Raw genomic sequence first — 27486 nt, 5'->3', positions numbered from 1 at the left:
GAAGGGTGTGTGTATTGCTCTGTTGTGTGTGTTGGTCTCCGTGTATCAATCAGTGCATGGTTGATGTATGTGTGCTGCTGGTCTGTGTGGTGCCAGTCTGTACGTTTTGTGTGTGTGTGTATTGCTCTGTGTGTGTTAATAGAGTTGGTCTCTGTGTGTCGATCTGTGCACAATTGGTGTGTGTTGCTCTGTGTGTGGTGGTGCTGTTGGTTTCTGTGGTGCCAGTCTGTGCACGGTGTAAGTTGCTGTATGTTGTTGGTATTGTTGGTCTCTGTGTGTTGATCTGTGCACAGTCTTGTGGAGTCTTGTGCGTGTTGCTGAGTGTGTGGTTGATGCTGTTGGTTTGTGTGGTGGTGCTTCATGCACGGATGGTGTGTGTGTGTGGTCGTGCTGTTGGTCTGTGTGGTGCGGGTCTGTGCATGGTTGGTGTATGTTGCTCTGTGTGTTTTGGTACAGTTGGTCTATGTGGTGCCAAGTTTGTTCTCGCTATGTGTGTTGCTGTGTGGTGGTCTTGTTGGTTTGTGTGGTGCTGGTCTGTGCACGGTGTGTGTTGCTGTGTGCGTGGTGCCCATGTGTGCAGGATCTGTGTTGCTGTCAGTGCCGGTCTGACCACGCTGCGCGCTCGCGGGACTCACGCGGCACTCACCCAGTGGGCACGCCTTTGTGCATGTCTGCGCACGTGAGCGCGTGCGCGTCTGTCTGCGCGCGCACGTGTGTGCGCATGTCTGGTTTTGCGTTTTCGTGCGCACGTATTTGTGAGCGCGAGTCCTGCGCATGCGTGGCGCCGTGCGCCGCCGGGGCCGCGCCGGACGTGGCAGCGTGGAGGGCGATGCGGGCCTTGCCGTCGTGGCCGTGTCCAGGGCCGTGGCCGTGGCTGCTGCTGACCGCGGTGCTCGCGGCGGGCGGCGACTCGGAGCAGCCCCGGCTTTCCGAGGCCGTGCTGCGGGACCTGGCCCGCGGCAAGGTGGAGGTGAGCGCGGGCGAGGTCCGCGGGGCGTGCCGGGTCAACCGGGGCCCGCCGGGTGCCTGACGGGGTGTCTTCTCTTGCAGACCTGCGGCGGGTGACGGCTGAATCGCCTCAGGGAGGTACGTACCGGGGCTTGGCCGGGGCGGGGAGTCGGGGCTTCCCAACGCTGAGCCGGGGCCAACTGGCCACTCTCCGCAGGTGAAGGCATTCGTCACCCAGGACATCCCGCTCTAGTACCCGCCGGCGGCGGCTGCAGCGCTGGGGCTGGGATGCAAGGGAATGAAGTATGGGAGGGCTGAGGGAGGATGGGGTTTTGTTAGTAATAAAGGACAGGGTTTGGTGAGGAGTGGAGGATGGGTGGCTGGGGGACGTGATGGAAAATAGGATGGTATTACATGGGAAACGGGATGGTAGGCAGTAAAGAGTGAGGTGGGGGACAGAACAGATGGGATGAAAGTCAGTGGGATATGAGAGAAGATGGGTTGGGATGGAGAATGGTACAGGATAGGCAGGAATGGGATGTGACAGAGAACAGAAGGGAATGTGATAAAAGATGGGATGGGATAACGGTTGCATGGGCCTGACCAGAGCTGCCCAGTCCTTAACACATTGCCCAGCCATAACCTGGAGATGAAACACTTGCCTGGTGCCGACCCTGAGCTTGTGCTCCTGAGCCTTCGGTATGAGGAGCTAGAGGTGAGTTGGCACTGTGGCACCTGCAGCCACAGGGCTTGGGGTGGTCAGTGCTCCACAGGTACCAGGCTACAGCCCCTGTCTGGGTGCAGAGAATTCCCCTGAGCGACATGACCCGGGAGGAGATCAACCAGCTGGTGCAGGAGTTGGGCTTCTACCGCAAGGAGACACCTGATGCCCCTGTGCCAGAGGAGTTCCAGTTTGCCCCTGCCAAGCCTCTGCCAATACTGCTGCCCCCCAAAGCATCCACTACTGATGGCAAGACCCCACCCAAATGGGACAAGGAGGAACACCCAGACCTCTAGCAAGGAGTGCCACACTTGGGACAGGGTCCTCTAGCCAGTCCCCAGTGTAGGGAGTGAGGGTGTTATGGCAGCTGGAGATGGTGTCACAGGGTGGCAAAGGTTTTTCCCCCCGACTGTTGCTTGGTGCTGTGTAATCTCTGCCCTGAAGATGCCTTAGCCAGATCTAGCCTGAATCAGGGGCTTCCTGGGCACTTATGGGCATTCCAAGGGTCGTGTGTGCTGGTTGATGCCTTCTTGTCCTTGGAGCCCATTATCCCTGGCCAGTCGGAAGGAGCAGTATTCCTTGCAGTCCCTTGCTATGCCCAGAGGTTTAGGTGCTCCCAGCACTGGGCAGCAGTATCCTGCCTGCGTGGGACAGGATGATACCCTCAGCAGAAAGCACCAGGTGCTAAGGGTAGATGTGCTAAGTCCCAAAGGTGGGAGAGCTGCCCCAGGAAGGGGGCTTTACCTCCCAGCAGTGTTATGCCATATCCAGCTCCTATTAAAGGCTTTTATTTGCAGTCATCTGCACTGTGTCGTCTTTTCAGAGGGAGCTTGGTGGCATGCGTCCTGCCGCGCTCCTCTGTTCCAAGGACAGCTGGATGCCCCACAGTTTCTCACAGAAGCAGGAGAGGATGGCACAGTTATAGTCACTACTGGTGAGCCACAAACCAACCTACAGACCAACTATGCTGTTTCTGTGCCATCCCTCTCCAGCATGATAGAAGGGTGAGAGTGGTGGGGATCACGGCATGGGGTGAGCTGCTCTCAACATGAGGGTGCAGGGGGATGGGCATCAGCCCATGAGCAAGTCCTGCAGTGTTGAACCGAAGCCCCATGGCTGCACTGGCCCAGTGGGGACATCTGGCCCTCAGCTAGGGAAGGAAGTGGGGCACTTCCTACAAGTGCACCTACTACAGGTGCACTTGACCACGGCCTTGCTGGCCATGTGGAATCTTTTCCCTGTGTTAGGTCTGGGGCAATGGGGGGCAGTGAACATCATTAGTGAGGCGATGAGTAGTACATGCCTCAGTGTCCCTCCAGGCTGGGTGAGCAGTGGAGTTGCAGGTAGAGGGACCAGCAGCAGCTGGACTGCCAGCATTTCCCCAGCACTGTAGTGTGCAGTATGCCACTAGCAGAAGGACCCGAGCCAGAGGCATTGCCCTAGATAAACCTTTATTATCTGGCTGGTGTTGGTACATGTGTCAGCACGGGTGTAGAGATGTGATAGAGGGGCGAGCAGCACTGAGCACGTGGGTGCCCTGAGCTGGAGAGGAAAGTGGGGGCAGTTGTCCTAGCTTGTTCTGTTTGCCTTGCACGCCCCCGGGACCCTTTGCTGCTGCTCCCTCCCCAGCCCACAGGTGCCCCCAGTGTGGAAGTGCCCCAGGTGCACGTGGAGGTGGGAAGCAGGGTGTTGGCACATTGTGAAGCTGTCCCCAGGGAGACACCAAGCAGGACCTCCAGTGGGCAGAGAGGCTTCCTTGCAGGGGGCCAAGGGAACCACTGACAGGTGCTGCTTGCAGGACATACCATGAGCCTGGCTGGATTGTGCAGCCCTGCTCAGCCACAGACCCATGACATGGTCGAAGTCTGAGGGTACAGCTGTTCCTGGGCCACCCCAGGGACACAGGGATGGTGCCTGCAGGGCAAATAATTCCTGGAGAACAAATAACTTAAAAGGCTGGAGCATAGGGGGCAAGCCAAGGTGAGAACATCCCCAGCAGTGCCCACCTGGCTCTGCCCACGGGGTCAGCTCAGAGCAGAAGCAGCTCTACCAAGGCAGAGGTGTTGGGGGGGGTGCCCTGGTGGAAGAGTTCTTCTGTCCCCAGTGCCACACCCATGGCCCCCCAGATCCTCCTAGGCAAGCAGCTCCCTTGCCTGCAGGCAGCTCTGGGATGAGGGCAGCAGTGGGGGTGGGCAGGGCAGGCTCTAGCACTCTTTCTGCCGCATGCGCAACTCATGGCGACGCAGGTGGTTATAGAGGGACTGCACGTAGGTGAAAACACACTTGGCGTCAGGCTTCTTCCCCATGATCATCATGTCTTCGACCTCCACCAGCGGCACGCAGTCCACCAGCGTCCTGCAGAGATGAATCCTTCAGCATGACCTCAAGCAGCAGGCTGCCCCATGTGGGGGCTGGGATGGGCACCCCACACTGCCCAGGGCCTACTGGTGTGGGCACTGCTGCCCTCAGACCTCCTCAGCTCCTTTCACAAACCTCCCATCCCACCCTGGTACCCACAGTCCTTCTGCTCCTGACACTGGGAAGAGCATGTGCTGTCTGGCCTGGGAGGTGCCTGCCCCAGGGCAGGGGTTTCCCAGCTGTCTTTGCTCCCCTGGGTGGTCTTTGTCCCACTTCTCGGTGCTGGCAGTCATCCCCTGCTAAAGCTATGCCCACCCTGCTCCTCCAGCTGATGCTGGTGGCCTCTAGAAAGAGCCTAGGCTGGCTGCAGGTGTCTGCCGTGCCCCTGCCTCAAACCCTACCAAGTGGTTCAGGGAAAATAGGGGTCCTGGTTACATGCAGCCCCTTGCTCCTGCTTAAGCCCTGGCCCTCCTCTTCTGCCTTCCCCCAAGCCCTGCCAGCCCAACTCCCTGCCTTGCCCTGGACTGGAGCCTGGGGGCTGCCTGCTCCAGGCCTAGCACACCCTACTGCTGGAGTGGGCACTGCCCTGCCTCAGTTTACTCAACCTGGCCTATCTCTTCCTCTCCCTGCCCCCACCACAATGCAAGGGTCCATGCAGGACCCGGCTCCAGCAGCTATCAGTCTTGTGGTGCCCTGGCAGATCATCTGCGGTTGTGCCCCATCCCCATAGTAGCCTTGGAGCTCTGCTGCTGCCCTTTTGGTGGGGTGGCCCACTCTACCTTGCCACCCATCCAGTTCTCTGGGCCATGTCTCTCCTCAGGTTGGGGCTCCTTGGGTGCATGAAGGGACTGACAACACAATTAGGAGTTATGATGAAAAACCAGGAAGGGCATGGAAAGATCTGGCAGCCTCTTGTCCTCTCTACTGGAAGAGAAGGGTTGGGGGACACAGAAGCAACCCTGCCACTGCTGCCAGCCCTCCTGGCCCTGCCCAGGTCCCACACCCCTATCAGGCACTATTCCCCCTTCAGGCTGCTGCTGGAGCAAGAGCTGCATTGGCACTGGGGGTGGTGCTGAAACAAACAGGCAGCGCCTGCTGCTGCCATGACCAGAGCAGCTGATTTGGCCTGGGCCACTCAAGTTTCTGCCTAAAGGTTCTGCGTGCGCAAGGAGAGTCTGAACTCTATGCTTGCCACCCGCCACAACAAAACCCTCAACCCAAGTTCTGTACCTCCCCTCTCCCCTCCTGCACATGTTGGCCCTCTAGAACAGCCCCAGCCCAAGGAGGGACCCCAGCCACTGCCAGCACCTGGAGAGCAGTATGGCCCAGGAGAGCCCCCCACCGTGGGTCCCATGGCCGCGGCCGTCCCATCAGTGGGCTCCAAGCCCACAGCCTGGGTGGCACCAGCCCCACCTCATGATTTGGCCACTGAAGGGATGGGGGGTGTGATGATGGGGCCTTGGGAAAGGATTGCCACTAGCAGCCTGGCTTGGGGGTAATGGAGGAGCAATGGCAGCAAAGGGAGAACACCTCTGCCCTTATAAAGCCATTGTTTGGGCCCTGGTGTGCCAGCACTGTGCAGAGTCAGGGGAGCTGCAGCTCTAGTGCCAGCCAGGATGCCCTGAGACAGGCACAAACACTGCAGGACAAGGCAGGACCTGAGCCTTGAGTCACATTTTCCAAGCTCCTGCTTCTGCCCATATATGAGCAGGCAGCATCTTGGAGCTGGGCATGCACCCTGGGGCAGGAGAATGAGGCAAAAAGCGGAAGCAGTGATGCTGCAGAATCCTTGGGGGCCACCCACACTCAGGCAGCACCACTCAGAACACCTTGAGTGGCATCCCCAGCAGCAGATCCCTGGGTCAGGCTCAGCCAGGGGGGCAGGGCTCTGTTCTAACTACTGCCTTCCCCATAGTTAGAGAGCAAACAGCACTCCAGATGCTCTTTGACACAGTTCCCCCTGCCCAAACTCCCATAGGCACTACTCCAGGAAACTTGAGCCCAGCCAGCTGTCTCTGGTCAGCTCCTGCTGGGCCTTGTCTAGCAGCACCAGGAGTTGCCCCTCACCCACCAGCATCCCCCAGCCTCATCCACAGCTGAGGCAGTCAGTTCCCTGCCGAGCCCTGGTGGTGGTGGGGGCATGGGCAGGTACTTGGAGGGGAAGGTTCTCACCATTGGTCCTGGGGGGCTGACAATGGGCTACGGCTTTTTGGTTTTTACCAGCCCCTTCTGGACCAGGCAGCGATAGAATTCCTGAATGTATGTGTACACACACTTCCAATCTGGCTCGCGCATCCGGACCATGTCCTCCACGTCCAGCAACTGCGGACAGTCCGCGTGCTTCCTGGGTGCAGGGAGAGAGAGGGGCAAGCCAGTGACCACAGCCCAGTCAGGGAGGGGAGGAAGAGAAAACAAGAGACACAGATCAGTGCAGTTCCCATCCCATTGGCAGCTGCTCCGCTCTGGCATGCTCTGGGGATGCATGATGCAGGGGCAGGAGGGCTCGGGGCACCCCATGCCAAGGCCATTCAGTGATATTGGGAAAGCATAAGCAAAGGGGAGAGGGGCAGGTGAGTGGCGTGGAGAGGCGTGAAGTCCAGAGGAAAAGACAGATGGAAGAGGAGGAGGAGGAGGAGGAGTAGGAAGATGAGTGAGGTGTTCTGGTGCGCCAGGTGCTCAGGGAGCGGGTTCCAGAGTGGAGCGGCGCTCTATATAGCTCCTATATAGACCCGCTGGGAGGATGGGGGGGGGCAAGCCCAGCCCTCCTGCCCAGCTCCACTTGGAACCACGCAGCACAGCCCTGGTGCAGGAAGCTCGGGAGAGGACGCTCACAAGAGCTGGAGGAGGAGGAAGGACGAGAGGCCACCTGGCTTCCAGGCCGGAGAGATCGATGGCTCTCTCAAGTCCGCGCACCAGTTTCCCAATTAAGGCAAAAAATCCATTAACAGGAGCGCCAAGAGCCAGGCCCGTAGCCCCTTTCTCGCTCCACCAAACAGCACCACGGCACCCTGGGAGCTTGCAGGAGTCCCCATCTCACCCCACCACCTTGGATATCAGTAGGATGGGACACCCACCCCCAGCCCTGCCCGTACTGGCAGGGTGCTGGAGGAGAGGAATGGGTGGGTGGGAGAGAGACAGAAGGAAGGAGAGAGGAGCTGGCTGCCAGCTCTCCAGCTGGGCACACACCCATCTCTCAGCACCCAGGAAAACCAGAAGCAAAAGGGGAAGGGAAGACTGGAGAAGCTGCAACGGTGTTTGAGCCCTTACAACTGTGAAAGGAGGCACCTGGCATAGGCAAACCCTGCTCCCCTCCCCAGGCTGCAGTCCCACACCTGGTACCCCAGGATGGAATGTACTACCTGAAGCCAGGTGGGCTTATAGGGCTGCTGCTCTGCCTTTGAATGCTCTGCCCCACACCCAGCAACCCAGACCCCGTACCCACCCTTGCCACACCAGAGTGGGCTGCACTGGCCTCCTGTGACTCTGCCTTGCCTTTACAGCGCCTAAGAGCTGCTGCTTGCCCTTACAGCGCCTAACCTTGTTGCATTGCATGGAGGGAGTGACACCTACAGGCACCCACCTCCAGCACCATCACCTCCACTTGTCCCCCCTTACCCCAGCAGCGAGCAGGAGAGCCACCCCAAGCCACTCCAAGCCAGCCCAAGTCCATATGATGGCAAGAGAGGTACTTACTCTGCAGAAGAGAAGGCCACCTCAAAGTTTTGGCGGCGGTTCTGGGGCGTCAGCTTACTGTAGTCAAATGCATCGGGGAAGAAATTGTGGACCAAGGCACAGAAGGCCATGCCATCACTCCAGCTGGATGAGAAGTTCTGGATGTCCACATGCTGAGAAGGCAATAGAGTTACCAAAGGACAGAGTAACTGGCTTTGGGACAGAAAGAGGACATGGCACCCACCTCATAGCCCCGCGTCTTGGCTCTGCACCAGTCCAGCAACATCTGCTTGATACTGTTGGCATTAGGCACACCAAAGCTGGAGGAGCGCTGCACAGCAGTCTGTGATGCTGCAGGGTTTGAACTGTAGCAGAAAACATGGCGTGTTATCCACAGCTGTAGGGTATTGTTATTTGTGCAGCACTCGCTGCCCTGGCCAGCCTGCCCCAGCCTCACCTCCCACCCTCCTTCTGCAGCTTCTCCATCATGGCCTTGCGTGCCTGTGAAGCCGATGTCTTGGGCAGGCTCTGAGCCTTCATCAGTTCCTTCTTCTTCTCTGCCTGACGCCGCTCCAGCGCAGCCAGGCTGCTCTGCCGAGAAGCACTCTCATCCTCACGGTCAAAAATGCTGGAAGAGACATAGGCAACGCTAAAGGGGCTGTGGGCAGCCCAGGGGAGGGCAAGTAGTGGTATCAGCCCATGGCCAGCCCTGGAACCCTGGAGACCTCCATGCCCCTGAGACAGCTGGCAGACTTATCTCTGTGCCCATGGAAGGACCCATAAGAACTTCTGAGCACAGTGAATATACCCCAAGGACCAGGAGACTTTGGGGTCACTTTTGCATGGGGCCACTGCAAGCTGGGCAAAGGGTTTGTACAAGCAGATGAGTGACAGTTACCATGTGGGGCTGTCCCCACAGGCACCTCTGCTCACCTGCCTGTCTTTTTGGATGAGGAGCTGTAGGATGATTTGGTTTGAACAAAAGTGCTGTTGCCATCTGCAGAGAGAGAGAGGGGAAGGAGAGAGGCCTTGGGCAGGAGCCAAGAGCAGCTGTGCTAGGCAGGCAGGACTCTGCCTGCACCAGGGCAGCAATGGCTCAGCAGCAGCAATGCCCCAGGGTTACACCCCGAAGATGCTATGGAGAAAGGATAGGAAAAAACACTCTTACTGTCTGATCTCTTCACGTAACTCGACTCCATGGTAGTAGTACGGGAGGTCTTGGTGCCATCACCTGCAGGGACAAAGCAACAGGAATTGCTGGGCTGGGAGAAGTGGCACCCACAGACACCTGCTGCTGCCAAGCACCTTTGCACCCACACAGTGCAACAGGGAGAAGTCCCAGTTGGTAGGGCAATGGGCATAGCAGACAGAGGGAGGAAGACGCAAGTGCAAAGCAGCAGGGAGCTGAGGCATCCCTCAGCCCCTGCAGCCATTCAGCTTGAGCCACCCAGGTCATGGGAGAGAAGGAGTGTAAGGCCAAAGGTGCAGATGAGGCCCTGCCATCCTGACAGGGTTGCAGATTCCGAGGGAAGTCACCAGAGCAGAATCCTTAATTATCCTCAAACAGGCTCTGAGCAAGCCAGAGACTCAGCTCTGAAACATAGTCGTGCTCCCAAGCACAGTCAAGCCAAGCTCAGGACAGGCAGTGAATGGCAAAGGAGCTGTGGTGGCAGAGCACTGGGGAGGATTCTGCAAGGCCCCGAAGGACTGGCACGCCACCCTGCAGCCCAGCCCATACTAGACTGGACGAGACGCTCAGTCTTGGTGACGGTGCTGCACGCTGAGCCATCAGCTGACTGAGTGCTTTGTGTAGTGGTGGTCTCTGTGGCGTGGCCAGCCCTTCCTGCCACAGATTGGCTCCTAGCCTCCTGCAGCCGCTGGTCCCGCTCCTTCTCTTGCTGGTCTGCAAACACAAGTAGGAGATGGCATCAGCAGGGAGGTGGGGCAGCGGGCATGGTTCCTGCCATACCAAGGGTCCTGCAGCTGCTGCTGGCCCACAACTGGTTCATGGGAAGGATGATGTCCTTGGCCTCGCGAAGCCAGGGGTGCAACAGAGAACCCAGCACAAACCCTACTGCTTCCCCACGGCTGAACAGCCCCACTTCAGCACCCTATATTGCCATCACCACCACTATGACCCCAGCAGGGGTCACCATCTCGAGTACCTCGCTTGCGCTGGCGTAGCTCCCGCATGGCATTTCGAATCAGCCGTCGCTCCTCAAAGTCTGTTGTCCGATCCAGCTGCAGGAGGGGGAAATCATCATTAGTCTTCTGCCATCAGCTTGAGGTCCCTTTACCTTCTTGCAGGAGCCCAAACCAGAGGAAGAGGTACCATCTTATCCAGAACATCCTCATCCTCAATCTTGCTCAGCTCATCAACATTCAGCTTGCTCCTTCTCTCCACCTCCCTCACTTGCACCTTCTCCATGCCGTTGGGCAGCTCTGGTTCCTGCCTTGGTGCCTGGTGCTGCTCCACCACCTCTGGCTCCATCTGCAAGCACATCATCATGCAGATGAGCCTCAGCCAGCTTGGCACTCCCCACCTCTTCTCAGGGTCCAGGCCCTCATCACCTGCCCAGTGCTACAGGCAGTGAGGACCCTGGAGAGGATGTGCCACATGGGGCCTAAGTGGTCTCAGCCAGTGGGATGCTGCAACCATCTGCAGCGCTTAAGGCAGCCAGGGCAGCATGACAATCTGCAGTACCCCATGCCCCAGGAGGGCCCAGCAGTCCTCTTTCTTCCAGTTTGGCTGCCATAATAGCTCCAAATCCTCCCTGCTCCTTGGTAGGAGATGGCTGGGTCCCCCAGGAGGCAGGGGCTGCCCAGGGCTCCGGGCTAGGCAGGGGCTGTTATCCAGCAGTGGGCAAGGTGCTGGCAAGGCCAGTGCACACCATTAGCAGCACAGGGATTTCCACGGAATTTAGGGACTTTGCGTAGAGAAGAGTGTGTGCAGGAGATCAAGAGCCTTCCCCCACATCCCTGCCAGGATCTAGGCCAATTCAGCCCCTGCCCAAGCACAGCCAGGGTGCCAAGTCCCTTTCAGCACAACCCCACAGCAATGCACAGCAGGCAGTGGGCCAGGCCCAGAATAGGGCACAGAGGCACCAGGGATGACAAAGTGGGGCCAGAGCAGCCACGCACACACCTGGCCCCATCCTGCATCCTATGGCCCAGTAATCAATCCATGGCAAAGCCATCAGAAGGAGTTGATACTGGCCACATGCACCTATGCCACCACTTGTGCCTGCTGCTGTGGTGGGGGCAAGACAGCTGCCTGCGGCCTCCCATCTGGCACACTGGGAATGCGACACAGGTGGGTGCACAGCCCCGCCACAGTGAGCCCAAGGAGTGGCAGATCCCCATGGTGCTGCGTCCCCATGCACCACTGCCACAGTCACGCCTTGTGCCAGGGCTACAGACACCCTCCCCTCCCCCTGTCATGGGGCAGGGCTGCCCACACTCACACTGCTGTTGTTTCGGGAGAGATGCAGAGCCGATTGCTGGCGCGTACTGGAGAAAGTGGGTGGATGGGCCACAGGGCCACTGGGCTCCTCAGTGCCCTCAAAGTGGGCGCAAGGGTCCTGCGCTTCCAGAAAAAGGGTGCTGATGTCCTCCCCGAGGGGTGCCTGCAGCTCTGGCGCCAGCAGATCAAGGCGGCGGCCCAGGCGCCCCAGCTCTGCCCACAACTCCAGGTGCTCCTGCTCCAATGTCTGCAGTGCCTGCTCCAGCGCCTGCACTTGCTGCAGAGCCCACTCCAGTTGCCCCTCTGCTGCCCCATGGAATGCCACCAGCTCCTGACGCAGCTCTACCAACTCAGCCGCCCCAACCTGCGCCAGCCTCTCCAAACTGAGCCCCAGCATGGTGGTGGTGCAGGCACTGCGGCGAGTCCCGCTCAGCTGTCCGCTGCCCTTTATAGGGGCCCAGGCACCCCCGTGGCTGGAGGACGGCCCGCTCCCTGCCTGTGGGCTATTCTGGTCCCAGCAGCCAGGGGTCCCGTGCAGGGGTGCTGAGCCAGGCACTACACTTGGCAGTGTATCCGGCTGTGGGACCAGGTGGCTCAGCAAGTGGCCCCCCCACCCCTGGAGGCTGCTAGGGCCAGATACCAGCCTGGGGGCTGTGAGACAAAGTGGTGGGGATCAGCCCTGATCACTGCAGTGCAGGGTGAGTGAAAAGGCCAACCACTGCTGTGTTCTTTTGCCAAAGTGCCTTAACACTCTGGGCCAGCACCTACCCACAGCACAACATCTCCAGCCCCACACTGGCATCAATGCAAGGGCCTTGGTCACAGCATGGATTTTAGTCTTCATATCCCCATGCTGCCCAATGCCTGCCCCAGGGGGAGCAGGTCCCTGTACAGGCACAGGCAGCACCCCACCAATGACAAGACACGTTGCTGTGGCTACTTCCCCCAGGTCCCTGCAGCCTGCTGGTTCTCTGACCAAGCCCTACGTGGCAGGACTGCCAGCAACCGCTGCCTTATCCTCCTCCTTCTCCCTGCCCACCTGGGAGCATACCTGGGGGTTGCGTTTTCTGCCAGGAAGCTGACGGGTCTCAGGCCCCCCACCTCAGTGGACAGACCCACTAATACCTTAATGAGAGCTGACAAGTGCTTGGGCCAAGCCTGCCCAAGTGCTTTAGCACAGGGAAGTCACCCCACCGTAGCCAGCTGCCCACAGGCAGGACCTGGTGGCAGGTGTGGGCAGCACCTGTGGGCACTGCCAGCCTCATGCTGGCAAGGGCTGGGCTGAGGATGGGTACCACAGCCACCAGTATGCCCCAGCCCGTCAGTGGTACCACAACCACTGGCAGTGACACAGGCCACCCACAGCGCTGTTCCTGCAGAGGCAGCCAGGAGTGCACAGGGCCATGAGTGAGACAGAGCCATGTTTGACATCCTGGCTCCTGCTAAGGCGGCACACAGGCGCCTCACATTACCCTAGATGGGCAGGAGCAGATTGAAGCCCTTGAAGGGCTGTCTCCTGCATGCACCCAGTCCCAGGGTGGCCATAGCTTGCTCTCCCCGCAAGACACTGCAGAGGGGTGTTCTTTTCAGATTTTTTTTTCTCCAGTTGCACCCAAGAATCCCTCCTAGGTGGACTGGGGCTTTGGGCACTCTCCACTGAGGATGGCATAGCAGGAACAGGCAAGACCCCAACTCACAGCTCCAGGGTGCTTTCAAAACCTTTGAGGAGTACCCCTCTCCAAGGCAGGCTCCCCAGAAATGGCCAAGGTCCACCCCCAGGAGAAAAACCAGAGGGGTGGTTGCCAGTGGGTTTTCCCTGAGCTGCTGCCACCCTTAAAGGTGTTCAAAACAGAGGGAGACCCACAAAAGACTCCTTTATCCCCCTTCACCCATCTCCCCAAGTGTCTCAGTATATCATAGCACAGTCCAGAGTGCAGCAGGCTCATGTGGAGCTGTGCAACCCCACACAAAGTCCAGGGTCTCTTGATGAAAAAAACCCTACCAAAACAAAAGCATCAACCAAACCCAGACAGAGCCTCTGGAGCATGCTGCCTACACTAACTCCTTGGTGCCTGGTCCCCACCACAAGCCCTGGAGCTGCCAGGCAATGGCCAGGTGGGGCACAACCCCACAGACCCCCTGGATGGACACTCACCTTGGTGACATTGCTGCTGACACTGCTGATGTTGCAGATGCTGCTGACACTGCTGGGGATGGTGGTGATGCGAATGGGGGTGCTCCGCAGACCCAGAGTCACCTCTGCAAGCGGAGAAGGAGGCATGTGGGGTCTGACCCAGCTCACAGGCTCAGCCCCACAGCTGGGGAGTGACTCTGGCTAGGCTATCTGCCTGCCTCACACATCCTGCCCTGGCAGTGAGCACTGAGCACTGGCACAGGGAAAGGGCTTTGGGGGCAAGCAAGAGATGGGGAAGTCAAGACCTCTCACTGCCCTGGCTTATCATCCTCCCCAAAGGAGGGCACTTTCTGCAGTGCTTCAGCTGGAGCCAAGACCCCCTGTGAGAAGGATAGCCACAGGAACATCCTGAGCCAGCCATATCTACGGGCAAGCAGGGTTGAGGCAGGGCTGGAACAGACATGGTGCAGCAGTGGGATGGGAGAGAGCAGGATGGCATAGGCTCTCCTGAACCAGCAGGTCAGTGGGGAGAGGATGGGGCAGAGCTACAGGGGCAGAGCAGGGCAGGATTGGGGAAAGACCCCAAATATAAACATGGTAAGACAGTGGGGCTGGGGACAGGCTGCAGGGCCAGATGGTCTCCCCAAAGGCTGAGATGAGGGTTACCAGGCATGCTTTATTCTTCTGGCAGCACCCGAGCTCAGCCTCTGGGCTGCCAACACTCAAACACCACTGCTGCCGATCAGCACCCACCTGGCCAGGCTCAGACTGCCCACTTCCACCTGCGCATTTGTGCCCAGCATCTGTCAGTGCCTAACTGCCCACTGGCACCCACCTGCTCCACTGTCCAGCTGTGCACTTTGTCATACTAGGAGCACAGTCCTGTAGTGCTTACAGCCTGGTGAATGTCCACTCCCCTGTGGTGTCCACCTTCCTGAGAGATCCCCACCTTTTCCAGTCCCACCTCCCTGCATGACACCCGTACCCATCACCCCTACAGTGTCAAGCCTCAGGACAGATGCCATCTGCTCTGGACCTGTCCTGCACACCCCGTACCCCATCGGTGCCCACCTGCCCGCTGGCTGCCGGGGGTGGCCGTGATGCGAGGCGCCAGGGGCTGCACGCGCCCATCCTTGATCTCGATGGTGAAGAAGGTCTTCATGGCGTCGAGGCGGGAGCCGGCGGGGCAAGGGGCCGGGCGCTGCTCTGCGCCGCCGCTGCCGCTGCCCCGCGCGTTTTGAGCGGGTGCCGGCGGGGCCGTGCGGGGGCCTCGCTGCCATTGGGCGGCCCCGGCCCCGGCCCGCCCCCCCGCGCCGCCCGCCCCCGCCGGCCCGAACCGCTGTGCGCGCTCCCGCACGGAGCCGGCGGCGGGAGAAGGTGGGGGTCCGGCGGGGCGCGGCGCTACGGGGAGGGGCGCGGGGTCACCGGACTGCGGCCGCCCACGCGTGTCCCCGCCGGGACTAGGCCCCGCACAGTGCATGCAGCGTCCCGCGGTGCCCCCTGCGATGCATGCAGCCCCCTCTAGGTTACCCACATGACGCAGAATGCCCCTGGAGTGCCTGACTATGCATGCAATCCCCCCCCGGTGTTCACGAGATATATTGCTGCCCCCCTACAGATCCCATCATACACCCACCATTTCCCAGGGCGGCTGCAGCCCCTCAAAGCCTCCGTTCCCTCCCCCACTGCTGCCGGATGCTTGTGCACATCGATGGGAGGGAAGGAGGGAGGGATTCTGAGCAGGAAACAAAAGGGCAGGTGGGCAGCCAGCAGCATCCTGTGGCATCTTGGCACTGCGGAGCTCTGCACCTGGCTCCACCTGGGTTATCCTGCCATGGGGAAGCAGAGAATGGAGGCAGCCATCACTAGGATCTTACCCGTTGGGCCAGCCAAGCAAAGCGAGGAGGGTGCCGGCTCCCACCGGTGAGTATTCAGGCGAGCCAGGGTCCCTGTTACCTTCTGGGTGGGCACTGATGCTTGGGAAGAGACAGGCCAGGGAAGGAATGACACAAAGGTAGCAGAGGGTGAGCATGGCACAGGTGCTGTTGGCATTCCCCCACCCCAGCACAGCACCATCTCCATCACTCCACACTCCCTAGAGCTTAGTGCCAAAATCCATCAGCACGTGTAGGCTGCCCTACACCCCAGGCATGGGCTCTGTCCTGCAGTGCAGTGGGGGTCCTTGGGGTCTGTGTTGAAAGGTTGGGATCACACCTGCCCTCATTAGGCCCTGGCACAGCATTGCCTCTGGGGAGATGTTGAAGGAGACAGGTGGTTCAGCCTTCAAGGGTGCACGCAGGGCTCTGCCCTGGGGCTGAAGTCACGATGCCCATGGAGGGAGGGGGGCTCACCTCCTCAGAATCCAGGTTTCAGTGCCCTGTGAGGCGGGGGGGGGGGGTGGGGGTGGGTGGGGGTGTTGGATCCTGCACACTTCCCTCTATCCCAGGACTGTGCCATGCTGCAACCCACAACCCTGAGAATCTTCCCAGGGCTTCTTCCTTCCCAGGAGCCATCAGACTCCAGGGGCTCCTCAGAGGGCCAGCAACCTACGCCTGCCAGGGCAGCACCCCTGACCTTGGAAGCAGAGCTGCTTTTTGGTTTTTCCCTAATTTCCTCCTGGCACAGCCATGGAGATGGTTTTCCCAGCAGCAGGAAGAGGGCAACTGCTGGCCACTGGAATCCCTCAGGGCTGTGGGGAGGCCCTGCAGGGTGCTGGGCCCGGGGTGGGGGTGGTCAAAACCAGCCATGCACAGCTCCCAGCCTTATTGGGACAAAGAATGCAAAAGGCCAGGGTTTGCTACTGGCACCGATTCCCTTTCATGGCCCTGCAGTAACCCGGCCAGAGTAGGAGTCCCAGGAAATGGCCCGCCTGGCACCCAGTTCCCTGGCTGGAGTGGGCATTGCCACCACTTGGCTAGGCAGCAATCAGACCCCAGCTAAGGGTGACCTTTGGCCTGGCCGTGTCCTGCACTCACATTCCTGGCCCAGGACATGTGGGCTGGAGCCATACCCCCAGGGCTGCCTGCGATGTACATGCTGCAGTGCAGGGGAGTGGGGGGGGCCCTGGGGTGGGTGGTGCTGCCCAGCTGGCAGGGGGCCACGGCTCTCATGTCATCCCCCTCAGGGCTACACTTACCCACTGATGGCCTCTCGTGTCTCCCACCTGGCCCCAGCACCTGGCAGTGCACCCCAACATGAAGCTGTGGGAGTAGAGGGGCAGAGCACTCAGCTAGGGGTTATATGCAGCCCCCCATCAAGGTGCCTTCACCCACAGACTGCAAGCCCTGGGCAAGGAGGGCAGTGGCAGCTGCCACCAGTTTTGTACCTGGCTGCCAGCATTGGGCTGGTCTGGGACGAGCTGCTCCCCTCTAGGGTTTTGCGCCACACTGGGCTCTGGGGCACTGGCAGGGCTGCTCAGGTTCCCTTCCTTCCAGGCTGCCTGGGGCTGCCCCTGGGGCTGGCCCTGCTGCATGTCCTCACCACCATCCTCAGGCTCTGGATTGGACTCTGGGGCTGGCTGCAGCTCCAGGAGCACAAGGGTCCCTGAAACCACAGCTGTGGATGAGAAGAGGCTCTGCTTGGGAAGCCTGCAGCTGCCTGCAATGCATCCCTGCTCTGGCAGCCCCTCCAGGCACCCGGCTGCCCTACCCGCCATTGTGAGATGGTATGCCCTCAGTCATTCTGCAGCTGGCCCAGCACAGCTCTGGTCCCAGACACACACCTAGACAGGACTTTGCCATGGACATTTGTGGGGACTCACCCTGAGCACTGGCTTTCTGGGGGTCTCCTGCCTGCTGGCTGCACAGCTTCTGCATCCCGGCTGGGACATGCTCCTGCTCCACTACATCCTCTCGCTTGCAGGCCTGAGGAGAACAGAACCAGCCCCACTCCAGTCTCTGACTGGTCCACCATGGCCCTTTCCAGCCAAGGATGCACAGGCTGTGGTCTCTTCCCATGCTATCTAGGTCCCTGCCTGTATGCTGCTGGGAATTGACAAGCCAGTCCCTGCAGAGGGGTCACAGCGAGAGGCTTGCAGGAGGACAAGTGTCCTCACACCCTGCTACATCCTCTGGGCAAGGGCAGGAGAGAGTGTCTAGTGAAGGGGGACCCCAAACTTTCCCCATCCCCCCAGCCCAGGCACTCCAGGGCTCCATGATGCAGGGAATACCCAGTTCTACATTTCCCTGTCCGTAGCACCTGCAGCTCTGCTTGGGAAATGATGAAATATTCTGGACACAGAACCACACACAAGTGACAGATGTGTCTCTGACATAAGTCTGAGCAGGGCTAGGGTGTCCTAGTGTTAGCTAGGGAACAAGGTGCCAGTCCTGGCTGTGCCAATGCCTCTGTGGCAGAGAGAGACAAAGAGGTGCCTGTACCCTGAGGGGAGACAGGGGAATCAGGCCCCAAACTCAAGGATGGAAATGGCCTTGGGTTTGTAGTCATCAGCCAGACTAAGCAGAACAGCCGTCTCAGCTGCTCAGTGATGTACCAGCACAGCCAGGACTTGGGGGCAGTGCGCCAGCACATCCGGATGCTGAAAGGTGGCACAAGGCCACATCCTTTTGGCAGTCTCCTGCTATAACCCTGGGGCAGGTGGATGAAGAAGCAGGGCTGGACAGAGGCAGATGGAGGAACCCACACCTCACACGGCTGTGGGTACACCCATTGCTTTTCCCCTTCCCACCCTCACCCTCAAAGGGCAACCCCACAGGGTTTGCGTAGAGATCTCCTTCCACCACAGCCTCTGCAGGGTCATCTCTGCTGCACTGGGGTCACACCCCTGTGCTCATTACTTCCAGCTCTGCACACCAGCTCATCCTTCCCCATCCACAAAGCCCCTAGCTTCACTCCAGAATGGGCCCTGCCCCCTCGAAGGCTGGCAGGAATAGCCACCATGAGAAGGGGGACAGGGAATCAAGGTTTCTACCCACGCAAGGGAACTGCTGCAGGAGAAATGAATGGCTGTTGCCTCCAAAGAGCCCCATCCCCAAGAACTGGAGCAGAGATGGGTGTACTGCATGCATCAAGGGAGTCCCACATCCTCACCAGGTTGCATCCTTGGGAGAAGCCCAAGGGGCACCCTGGCCTGAGGCCCCAGCCTCAGCTCACCACTTCTGGGGCCATGCTGACACAGCCCAGCCATGTTTCCCCTGCCCCCAAAGACCCCAGCCCCACCTGCCTCAGTCCCTTCAGGCAGGAAAGCACAGCTTGCCCAGGGCTCTGTGCTCCAGACAGGCTGGCACAGGAACCCCAGAAAAGGGTGAAATCTTGAACAGTCCTACCCCTGCAGTGCTCTACACACTCACCACTGAGCCTTTGGGGTCCTGGGCAGGGTGCTGCTCCACAGCCTCCTGGTACACATGCTCCTCTGGCCCAGCCAGTGCCGGCTCTGCACTGTCCTGTTGGCTGCTCTCCCTGCTCTTGTCTGTGCCTGGAGGCTTGGTGCTGCCCTCACCACAGCTCTCCTCACTCCCAGTAAGGGCTGATGTTTCAGCACTGTCCCTCTGGACAATTTTTGGTTCCCCAGGCACAGTGGGGGGCTTGCTGCTATCCCTCCGGCTGCTCTGCACATTCCCAGCCAGGGTTGCAGCTGGATGGGAGCAAAGATAGTATTGAGGAAGGAGCTGCCTACATCCCAGACTCCAGGATATCCACCCCAGAACATGGGAATTGTGCCTCACCTTCAATCTCCTCAGCCCGCAGCTTACGGATGGCAGCTCGGATCAGCTTGCGCTCCTCATACTCACCTGCGGCCCGCAGCTGCAAGAGGGAAAAACCCAGGAAAGAAGCAGGGTCAGCACCAGCACGTGTTTCATCCCAGCAGACAGTCTGCCCTGGCACACAGTTGCTCACCAGTTTTGTCAGTTCCTCCACGCTGGTGATGGCTTTGAGCTGCTCAGACAAGGCAACCAGGGCTGCCTGCTGCTCCTCTTCCAGGCGCCGGGACCTGAGCAGGGTGAGAGCGGTGGCCATCTGGGAGCTGTCATGGGCACTTGCAAACAAAGTCCCCTTGTGGGCAGCTGGCAGATCCAGGCAATAGGCCCCACCATGCACCAAGCTGCTCTGTGCCAGGCTGCTCCCACCCTCACAACATTCACTCAAATCTGTCCCAGCCCCAGTGGGGCCAGGTACCACAGCCCCATCTCCCAGGGCAGAGGAAGGGAGCTCCCAACAGGACTCACTGTGGCCAATTCTCCTTGTCGTCCTGTCGGTGGCTGCTGCGTTCTGGGCGGAATCGCTTGGATGCCAGTGTCTCCTCATCTCGCTCCAACTCCTGCCGCTGCAGCTCCCGGATAGCCGAGCGGATGCGGCGCCGCTCGGCCAGGTCCAGTGTGGCCTCCAGCTGTGTGCACAGGACAGGGCTCAACACTGGCTCTGGCTACTGAGCCTCTGTCTCAGCCCTGGTGCCACCTCCTGCCACACTACCATGAGCTGCCCATGCTCTGGACAAAGGCGGTCTCTGTGTGTGGCACCCATATGCCCAGTGCACACTGCCCAGCACTGCCAGGCCCTGCGGGAAGTGGGCAGAGCCCCCACCAGGGCAGGATGCTGAGACAAGCCATGGTGAGGAAGGGCTGCCATAGTGGCACTGAGACCTCCTGGCATGTAAAGATCAAAGAGATCAGCATGTGAAATGAACACCCACCAGTGGTTCTGCTGCCTGCAAGGGTTGGTGCCCTGTGGCTCTGCCCCTCCCAGTGCCACCAGCTCTGGAATGTGTCCTCCTACTCACGCCAGCCCCTCTTACAGCAAATGGACAGGACAGTCCATTCTCTTTCCATCCCATGTTCCCCAGGAAGTGCTGGTTGAAAGGGCCCCAGCATCCCACCAAGGGGTCATCTTGTCCATTCTGCAGCCCTCACCACCCTCATCCACTGCTAGCAGATGGCAGGTGGCTCTTGGAACCAAATCCATTCGTGGGATGTGTCCTAAATCCAAGTCCAACCCTTTATGTGTGGGAAGCACAACCACAACTCTGCCACAAGTACTCCCCATAAACATCTCACAGGTGCTCCTCAGTCCACCCAAGGCCAGCATCTGGCATTGGGTCCCAAAGCTGCTCCCTATCTTCCAGAGCAGGTCACAGCCCAACCCCACTACCAGCTCCAGTTTTTCCAGAGGGCCATGAACACACCTCCTGATGTTTTATGGGCAGAAGGAAGCCAGATCTGCAGTGAAAGGCCAGCCAAGGCACGCATGGCCCCACTATCCTCACACTGTCCTGCTGTAGGACATCAAGATTGCCCTGATACTGGGAACCCAGGAGGTGATTTCCCATAGAGCTCATTAAAAATAAACCACATGACCAACAGCAGCTGCTGTCAGCATCAAGCCCCATCCTGCTGGGAGAAGCCGTGGCTGTGCCACAGGACAATAGCATCAGTCCCTTCCCTTCCTGTCCCATGGGCCACTGACAGGCCACCATCCAGGTTTCTGGGTTCCACTGCAGCAGGAATTCAGGGTCAGTCCCTTGACTGGACATGAGCTGAGCCACACTGGGGGCCCCACATCACCACCTGTATGCAGACTTCTCTGCAGAAACCCTGAGAAGCTATTGCCCTTTTCCCTCTCTGCTTGGAGTTTGGAGATATGGAAGGGTATTCCCATCTTAGTGAAGCCAGCAAGCACAGAGCAGGCACAGCGCCTGCCATAGATGCCATGTGCCACCCCAGCACAGTAGGATCCTGGTGGTCAGGACTACCAACCCCTAGGGCAGACCAACTCTAAAAACACTTGTAACCTCCAGGGGAGCAGCCTGGAGCCAGGGTGCTCTTTCCCTTCCACCCTGGTAGCCCCCACCATGGCAGCAGGCAGTACCATCCCTTTCAGCATCCTGGCTAGAGCTGAGGCTTGCAGCACATTCTGGGCTTTTATCCAGAGCAGGCACCTCTGCCACCACAAGGCCAGGGAAGTGGCTGAGAAGAGCAGGAGCCACAGCACTGCCAGAGCAGTGGGGAGTGCTGGAGAGAAAACCAGCCCCTCCACCCTCATGGGCCTCTCATTTCCTGTCTGCCCCGGATGGCTGCCAGCATCCCAAGGATTGCACTACAGTGGAGACAACTCCTACCAGGAGCGAAGGCATGGTCCAGCAGCAATGACAGCCACCCTGGCCAGCCAGGAAGCCTGGCTCCCTGCAAACAGGGCAGTCTCAATGGTCTGGGAAGTGGTGGAATTTGGTTCAGCTCAAAATTGGGGGCTGGAGGCAGAGCTTTGTGGTAAGGACAGCTCTCCCTGCAGCCATCCAAAGGCTTTGAGGACAGGAAAATAGTCCTCAACTGCATATTAGGTTAGGCCTTGGTCCTTCCCTAAATAAGTTGCTGGCAGTGAGTGTCTTGGTCCCAGCACCTGGGTCAGGGCAGTGGGGAAGGTGGGGGGAGGAAGGAGAAGGGGCGTGCACACAGCAACTGCAGAAGTTGTGAGTGCCAGGAAAGGGGGACACAGTGGGACACCAGACCTGCAGACTGTGGTACGGGAAACCTGCTGGCACCAGTGTGTGCTGTGTGGCACCCACCTGCCATCTTTGGGGTCTGCACTACCCAGGAGGCTCCAGCTGGGACCTGACCTGCACCCAGGTCCTGGAAAGCTTCTCCCCATAGGACAAACAGCAAAGCAAGAGAAAATGCTTTACTACAAGCCCACGTCAGCAGGGAGCTGGGATGAGGCAAATGAGCAGCTTTGGAAGCTCTGTAGCCAGTGTCAGGGGAAAGCATGATGGAAACCACAACAGCTGCAAAGGGACCAAGGGGCCCAACCCTGCCAGGGCAGGCAGGCTCAGGGATCAGCATATGCCGGGGCCCCATGGGCCCTGCCCAGCTGCCAGCAAATTAATGGTTCCAAGCAAACACCCTCCTCAGCACACAGAGTGCCTTTGTGCAAGAGCACTGGCACAGCACCTATAGGCTGCTTCCCCACTGGTGCCCAACACAGCAGTGCTCAGAGCCTGATGCAGTGGGCAGCTTCGCCAGGAGGGCTACTTAACCCAGCATCCATCCAGCTCTTTGGAGTGCCGGAGCACACAGAAATTTGGAGGCTGGTCCCTGGCCGCAAAGAAAACACTTTAGGACATTGGATGAGCCTGGCACATCAAGCACCTACTACAGCTCCAAGCTTCACTCTCACTTTTGGAAAGAGCCACAGGGAGCATGGCTGCCCCCCAGGCAGAGAAAAGCAGGACAGGGACATGGCAGAGATGCAGTGCTTCTCAGGGCCATCACAGAATTGCCAAAGGCTGCTGGGTATAAGAAGAAGGGGATCTCATGGCAGCGACTTTCCTAGCTCAAGTCTGCCCTGCCTCTGTCTCCAAAGGTATTTACATCGTCCTAAGAGTTGGAGGGGCTGGAAGAGGGAACCATTCCCCAGCTCAAGGCCAGCAGGCCTCAGCATGGAGCTCAGTACAGCCATGAATGCTCAAACAATCTCTTGCTTTTGAACATCTACCCAAGGGCCGCCCTGTAGTAGCACCCACCCCATCCACCACAGCTCTCTCTGGCTTCTCCAGGCCCTTGGTCACCCTTAATGCTGCACCATTGATTCATCCCAACTGGCCTCCTTGTGACTGGGATACCAGTGGGCAGCTGGGGAGGGAATCATATGGATGTCTATGGCAGGAGTTGCAGGGCAGAGGCTTCCTGGCAGCTCCCAGCCCAGCCAGCACAGGAATGAGGGGGCTGCAAGGACTTCTTCAAGTCCCCCAGCCTCCTTCTTCCAGTTTTTCTGGGGATATCAGATGCTGCTGCCTAGGTGTCACTTGGGAGAAATGAGGAGAAGCAAGGCAGAGTAGAGGGCTGGGGAGAGCAGAGAAGAAGGGAGGAAGCTGTAGGAGAGGCAGTTTTCCCTTATATGGACTAATCCTCTTCCAGCTGAGCAGAGCCAAAAACCTAACCAGAAGAAAAATAATTCCTTCCCTGCCTCACGTCAGCTCAGATGATCCACCTCCCTGGCCTGGCCAGACAAGCAGGAACCCATCACCACTCCTGGGGCTCCATCTCAGATCAGAGACCTCGGCTGGGACATGGTAGAGCTAGAGCACTGGCAGGATGGGGAGACACTCTGACCACCCATCCCCAAACCTCTGGATGGGTGGTCTGTCGGCCCTGACATCACCCCATGAGAAGCAAGTGGGATCCTCAGCTCGAACCACGGGCAGGTCTGTGTGTTGTCACTCAGAGATGGCTGAGAGTGTCAGGACAGGAGGCTCAGCCGGGGGCAGCCCCCGTGCCGACCCACGGCCCAGTCCTCACTTCCCGCCGACATCCAGACTCTTTCCTGTTCCAGCAGACCTGCCTTCCCGGCTGACTCAGCTTCCTGCTGTGATCATTCTCCATCTCTGGCCCGGGCCACCCCGGCTCAACCCCCGGGGCAAGCCAGCACAGCCCTAGCCCCGGGCCGGGAGTCCCTGGGGTTACCCAAAGCCGGGCAATTGCAGGGGCTTCCCGGGACACCAGCCGCGGCTAAGTATTCTGAGTCCCGTCTTCGGGACACGGAGGCCCTCGTCCTCCAGAGCCTACGGGCCGCGGCAGTACACGACTCGGGATCTCGCTCCTGGGGCAGTGCTCCGGTCGGTGCCCAGCAGCCGCCGCGCAGGAGGGGATGGGACGCAAAGCCATGCGAGCAGAACCAGGGAAATGCGCCTGGCACGGCGCCAGCCCTCGGCAGCGCGGGAACCTGCAAGGGGAAAGCGGGGAGCAGGGAACTGTGCCAGCATCGGGGAACGATTCCCTGGGATCCGCCGGTGGAGAGGACAGAGCCAGTACAGGCAGTACCGGCCGGGCATGGTTGCCACCAAAGGGCCAGAGCAGCGGAGCCAGAGCCTTCGGAACCACCGGAGTAAAGCGGAGACTCGTGCTGGAGCTCACCCCGGCCCAGAACCCGAGCCGAGCCAGCGTGGGTCCTTCCAGGTGCTGCCGCCTGGAACCAGCGCTGAGTCCCCAGCACTACATCCGCTCCCAGACATGGCTCCGGAAACCCCCGGCCGACCGACAGTCCCGAGGCCCGCCCGGTCTCGTTCTGCCCGCGCCTTGGACAGCAGACCCCAGCCCGGGGGTTTCAAGGAGCCGAGGCACCTCCAGGCACGAGCCGCCCCGGAACCGCCGCGGGCGCGCACTGTACCCCGAGCCGCAGAGCAGGCGCGGGACTCACCAGCTTCCGCAGCGCTCCCTCGTCCATCCCAAGGAGGCTCTCCTGGGACATCCTGCCCGTCGGGCCCGCGCTGCTGCGGCCAGGACTCGGTGGCGGCCGAGACAACAAAGCGCGGCCGGGTCGGCGCGGCCCCGCGCTGCGTTCGACTGCGCTCCCGTCCCCTGCTGCCCCGCCCCGCCCCGCCCCGCCCCGGTTCCGCTCCGCCGCGGCTGCCGCTCCACTCCCGTTCGTGCTATCAGCAGCGCCGTTGCTCTGCTTCTTCCCGCCGCCTCGCTGGCGCCAGCCCGGCCCGGTCCGGCCCCGCCGGATCTGCAGATCCGGTACCAGTATCCCAGTGTCTGGCCCTGTCCTGGCATTGTGCACCGGCACCGAGACGAGCCGCCGTGCCGTGCCGTGCCTTGCGGCTCCGGACTCACTCCCAGCCCCGTCCCCATGCCGGAGCCGGTGTAGCAGAACTTGGCCTAGCCCGTTTGAGATGGCATCTCAGGGTGTATCGCTGCCCGCAGAGTGTCCCCGAGCCCCATGGCTTGCGGGATGAGGGCAGAGAGCCACCAGCACCTCCTGCCCAGAGGCCCTTCCCACCGGGCCCGGGGGATCACACCATGGGATGCCCCTCCATGCACTAGGGAGCTGTTCGAGCTGCTCTCTAAAACTGCTGCAGGATTAATGCCCAGGACAACCGCCAAAACCTGCGAGGGCTCAATGGGGATGTGTTGTCCCCCCCACATGGTCCCACTGCTCGCTCCAACTCAGAAGCTGCTTGTGGTGTCCTTGTCCTTACCTCCTGTCCCAGGTCCCAGAAGGCAGTGCCAGGACAGTCAAGCCCTGGTGTCTCGCTGTGAAGAGGTTCCTCTGGAGACCCCAAGCGCCTTACCTGCAGTTGAAATGCAGCCCTGCTCTGCAGAGGACAAACTTGTTGGGGCTCAATCTTGTTTCCAGGCAAAGTCCAGAAGTATACCCTGGAGAGGACTAAGTACCTGACCCAGAGGTGCTGTGGGGTCTGCAAAGCAGGCAGCTGCTACCTGCTTTGAGCTCCTAGGTGAGGGGGAGAGGTGCTGGTCCCTGCCTTGACTGGCAACCCAGAGACCAAGGGGCTTCTCCAGAGGAGGTCACTGAGGTTAAGTTCACTGCTCTTCTGGAGTTTACAGCAATCTGGGAAGATGTATGGGATGGAGCAGGACCACGGCATCATCTGACACAGGGAAGGACCCACCACTGTAGGCCAGAAAGATGGGATGTGGTAGAGGTGCTTAGAAGGTCCAGCAGTTTCCATACTGGAAGTGCTGGTTCAGATGTCTCACTTCAGGCCTGTTTGGCACATTGGGTCTCCAGCTGCAATGGCATCCCAGAGCCCTCTGCTCCCCTAGGTTCCTCAGTAGCTCTCCACTCTCCAAGCCTGAGCAGCATTGGGCTCCACTGGAGCATGACAGCCACTGCCCAAGCAACTACACTAAAGCCGACCCCTCCAAGCACTGTGCTCTCTAACATAACAACACATTACCCTCTGTCAGTCTCAGCAGCAACATAATCTTCACTTGCTGGATGATCCCTGCCATGTCTGCCACAGAGCTGTCACACAGGGGTCTGGGGTCTGCCCTACTCTGCATCTCTGCTGTCACACAGCCCATCAGGGACCAGTCACCAGCACACTCAGGCTGCATCACTTGCAGCTTTGCTGTCATATGGGAGCAAGCACTGCCACATACCCATCTCCTGGCCTTCAGCTGGCAGCAGTTCATCTGCCAACCTTCAGCTGTTGAAGGTACATTGGGTTTGTTCCCCAGCCCTTCTACCAGCAGCAGCCCTGGGCAGGGCAATGGATACTGGTGCATGGCTGGCAGCATGGATGGTGGCCTTCCCACATGGAGCACCCAGAAGCAGAAGCTATGTGGATAAAGTAGCTTTGGGTGCACCGCTCTCAGCATGTGCAGTGGCATTTATCCTGCCTGTGCTTCCACAAGTCTGCACCACTCCTGGCTCCATCCCCCCAGGTAGTGATCCTGTCACATCCTTACTGACCCACTGCCCTATCTCCAGGATCACCACCCACTACACAGCATGTGCAGGGCTCCCTGAGGGTGAGGTGGGCATGCAGCCAGCTAAGCACAGACTCCAAGCAGATCTTCTTATTCCATGAAGTGGAGCAAGGAGATATTTACAAACCCCCTCGGAGAGCCCAGGGCTCCAGCTCCAGGGCTGGCTCTGGGAGTGCTGCAGGGAAGCTGCCCTGTGCATTGGTGCAGGTTAGGTGAGGGAGTGATCTCACCTGTTTGCAGCAGTCACAGTGCTCTGTTGTGTGTTTTGTGCTGACAAAGGTGGTCATATTGCCTAGTAGATGGGATGAACCTGCATCAGGGGGCAGAGGCCTGGCTGGGTGCACAGGTGGTGGGAGCTCCCCAGCCAGGGGACAAGTGCAGCAAAGGGAGGAGGGGCAAGAATTTTTGGGTTCCCTTCAGATATGCTAATGTTAAATGCCAGTGATGGAATTTTGTTGTGCAAGCATGTCTTGAACTGGTCTGGGCACCTGTCTGACTCAGGAATGGGACAATGCAGACAAGGGCAGAGATGTGACGGTAGTGCCAGGCAGGGAGAATTCAGTCTCATTTGGGGCATAGCTCCTCCTCTGGGCACAGAAGCACAGTATAGGGCCAGCATTATCCTGCTCTTCTGGCAGCACAGATCCACTGGCAGTGCAGGGCCACACAGGCTCTAGTAGGCAGAGGAGGGTCCTGGAATCAATCTCTTCTTCCCCCTGAAGTTTTCATTGTTTCACGCCTCCTTTCCTGGGAACTTCTGACATCCACACACCTTCGTCAACCCCACTGTCTGCACATGCAATACTTTATGACTGCTTCCAAAATCATAAATTGGCTTGACCTGGCTGGCCTCAGTCCCAGAGGAAGCCAGGGAGGGGGGACCTGGAGGAACCCAGGAGGATGTTTGGGCCAGGCATCCCCTCCTGGCTGATTGGGGGAGGAGAAGGAGGAGGAAAAGGGGGAGAAGAAGGAAGATAGCTCTTGGCTTCACATGTGAAGCCTGATGCTGCCA

At 59.4% G+C, this 27486-nt stretch overlaps 2 protein-coding genes across 5 annotated transcripts; one reads left to right on the top strand and one right to left on the bottom strand.

Annotated features, from left to right (window-relative positions):
- Positions 1-774: 774 nt before the first annotated feature.
- SELENOM (selenoprotein M) lies at positions 775-2469 on the top strand. Its single transcript, XM_066331100.1, has 5 exons — positions 775-970; positions 1051-1086; positions 1166-1200; positions 1585-1663; positions 1753-2469. Exons 1-5 carry the CDS (start codon positions 830-832, stop codon positions 1963-1965), a joined length of 504 nt encoding a protein of 167 aa, XP_066187197.1. The 5' UTR covers positions 775-829; the 3' UTR covers positions 1966-2469.
- Positions 2470-3103: 634 nt separating this feature from the next.
- Positions 3104-24587, bottom strand: SMTN (smoothelin). 4 transcript variants are annotated; one of them, XM_066331097.1, is made up of 22 exons: positions 24439-24587; positions 19482-19642; positions 19153-19246; positions 18981-19059; positions 18606-18889; positions 17057-17159; positions 16622-16851; positions 16433-16496; positions 15174-15272; positions 14368-14697; positions 13318-13421; positions 11164-11280; positions 10032-10190; positions 9865-9940; positions 9438-9602; positions 8868-8930; positions 8633-8696; positions 8157-8327; positions 7944-8064; positions 7721-7872; positions 6200-6371; positions 3888-4024 (listed from the first exon to the last, which is right to left on the bottom strand). In XM_066331097.1, the coding sequence occupies exons 1-21, from the start codon at positions 24487-24489 to the stop codon at positions 6227-6229; spliced, it is 2832 nt and encodes a 943-aa protein (XP_066187194.1). In that variant the 5' UTR covers positions 24490-24587; the 3' UTR covers positions 3888-4024; positions 6200-6226. The 4 variants fall into 4 exon arrangements, with proteins under 4 accessions (XP_066187193.1, XP_066187195.1, XP_066187194.1 ...); XM_066331096.1 differs by lacking the exon at positions 6200-6371 and having other exon boundaries at positions 3104-4024; positions 24439-24585; XM_066331099.1 differs by lacking the exon at positions 11164-11280 and having other exon boundaries at positions 24439-24586.
- Between the last annotated feature and the right edge of the window lie 2899 nt (positions 24588-27486).

Source organism: Sylvia atricapilla, chromosome 17, assembly GCF_009819655.1.
Source record: "Sylvia atricapilla isolate bSylAtr1 chromosome 17, bSylAtr1.pri, whole genome shotgun sequence".
Lineage (NCBI taxonomy): Eukaryota > Metazoa > Chordata > Aves > Passeriformes > Sylviidae > Sylvia > Sylvia atricapilla.
Note: the sequence above shows the minus strand (reverse complement) of the source record. Positions and strands in the feature narration are given on the sequence as shown.

Bases quoted from the DNA above. Each gene is read 5' to 3' on its own strand.
- SMTN (XM_066331096.1), bottom strand. From the start codon at position 24,489: ATGTCCCAGGAGAGCCTCCTTGGGATGGACGAGGGAGCGCTGCGGAAG. The intron at 19,643-24,438 runs GTGAGTCCCGCG...CTGTGCACACAG, and splicing joins AGGGAGCGCTGCGGAAGCTG to CTGGAGGCCACACTGGACCT. The intron at 8,697-8,867 runs GTAAGAGTGTTT...CTCTCTCTGCAG, and splicing joins TTACGTGAAGAGATCAGACA to ATGGCAACAGCACTTTTGTT.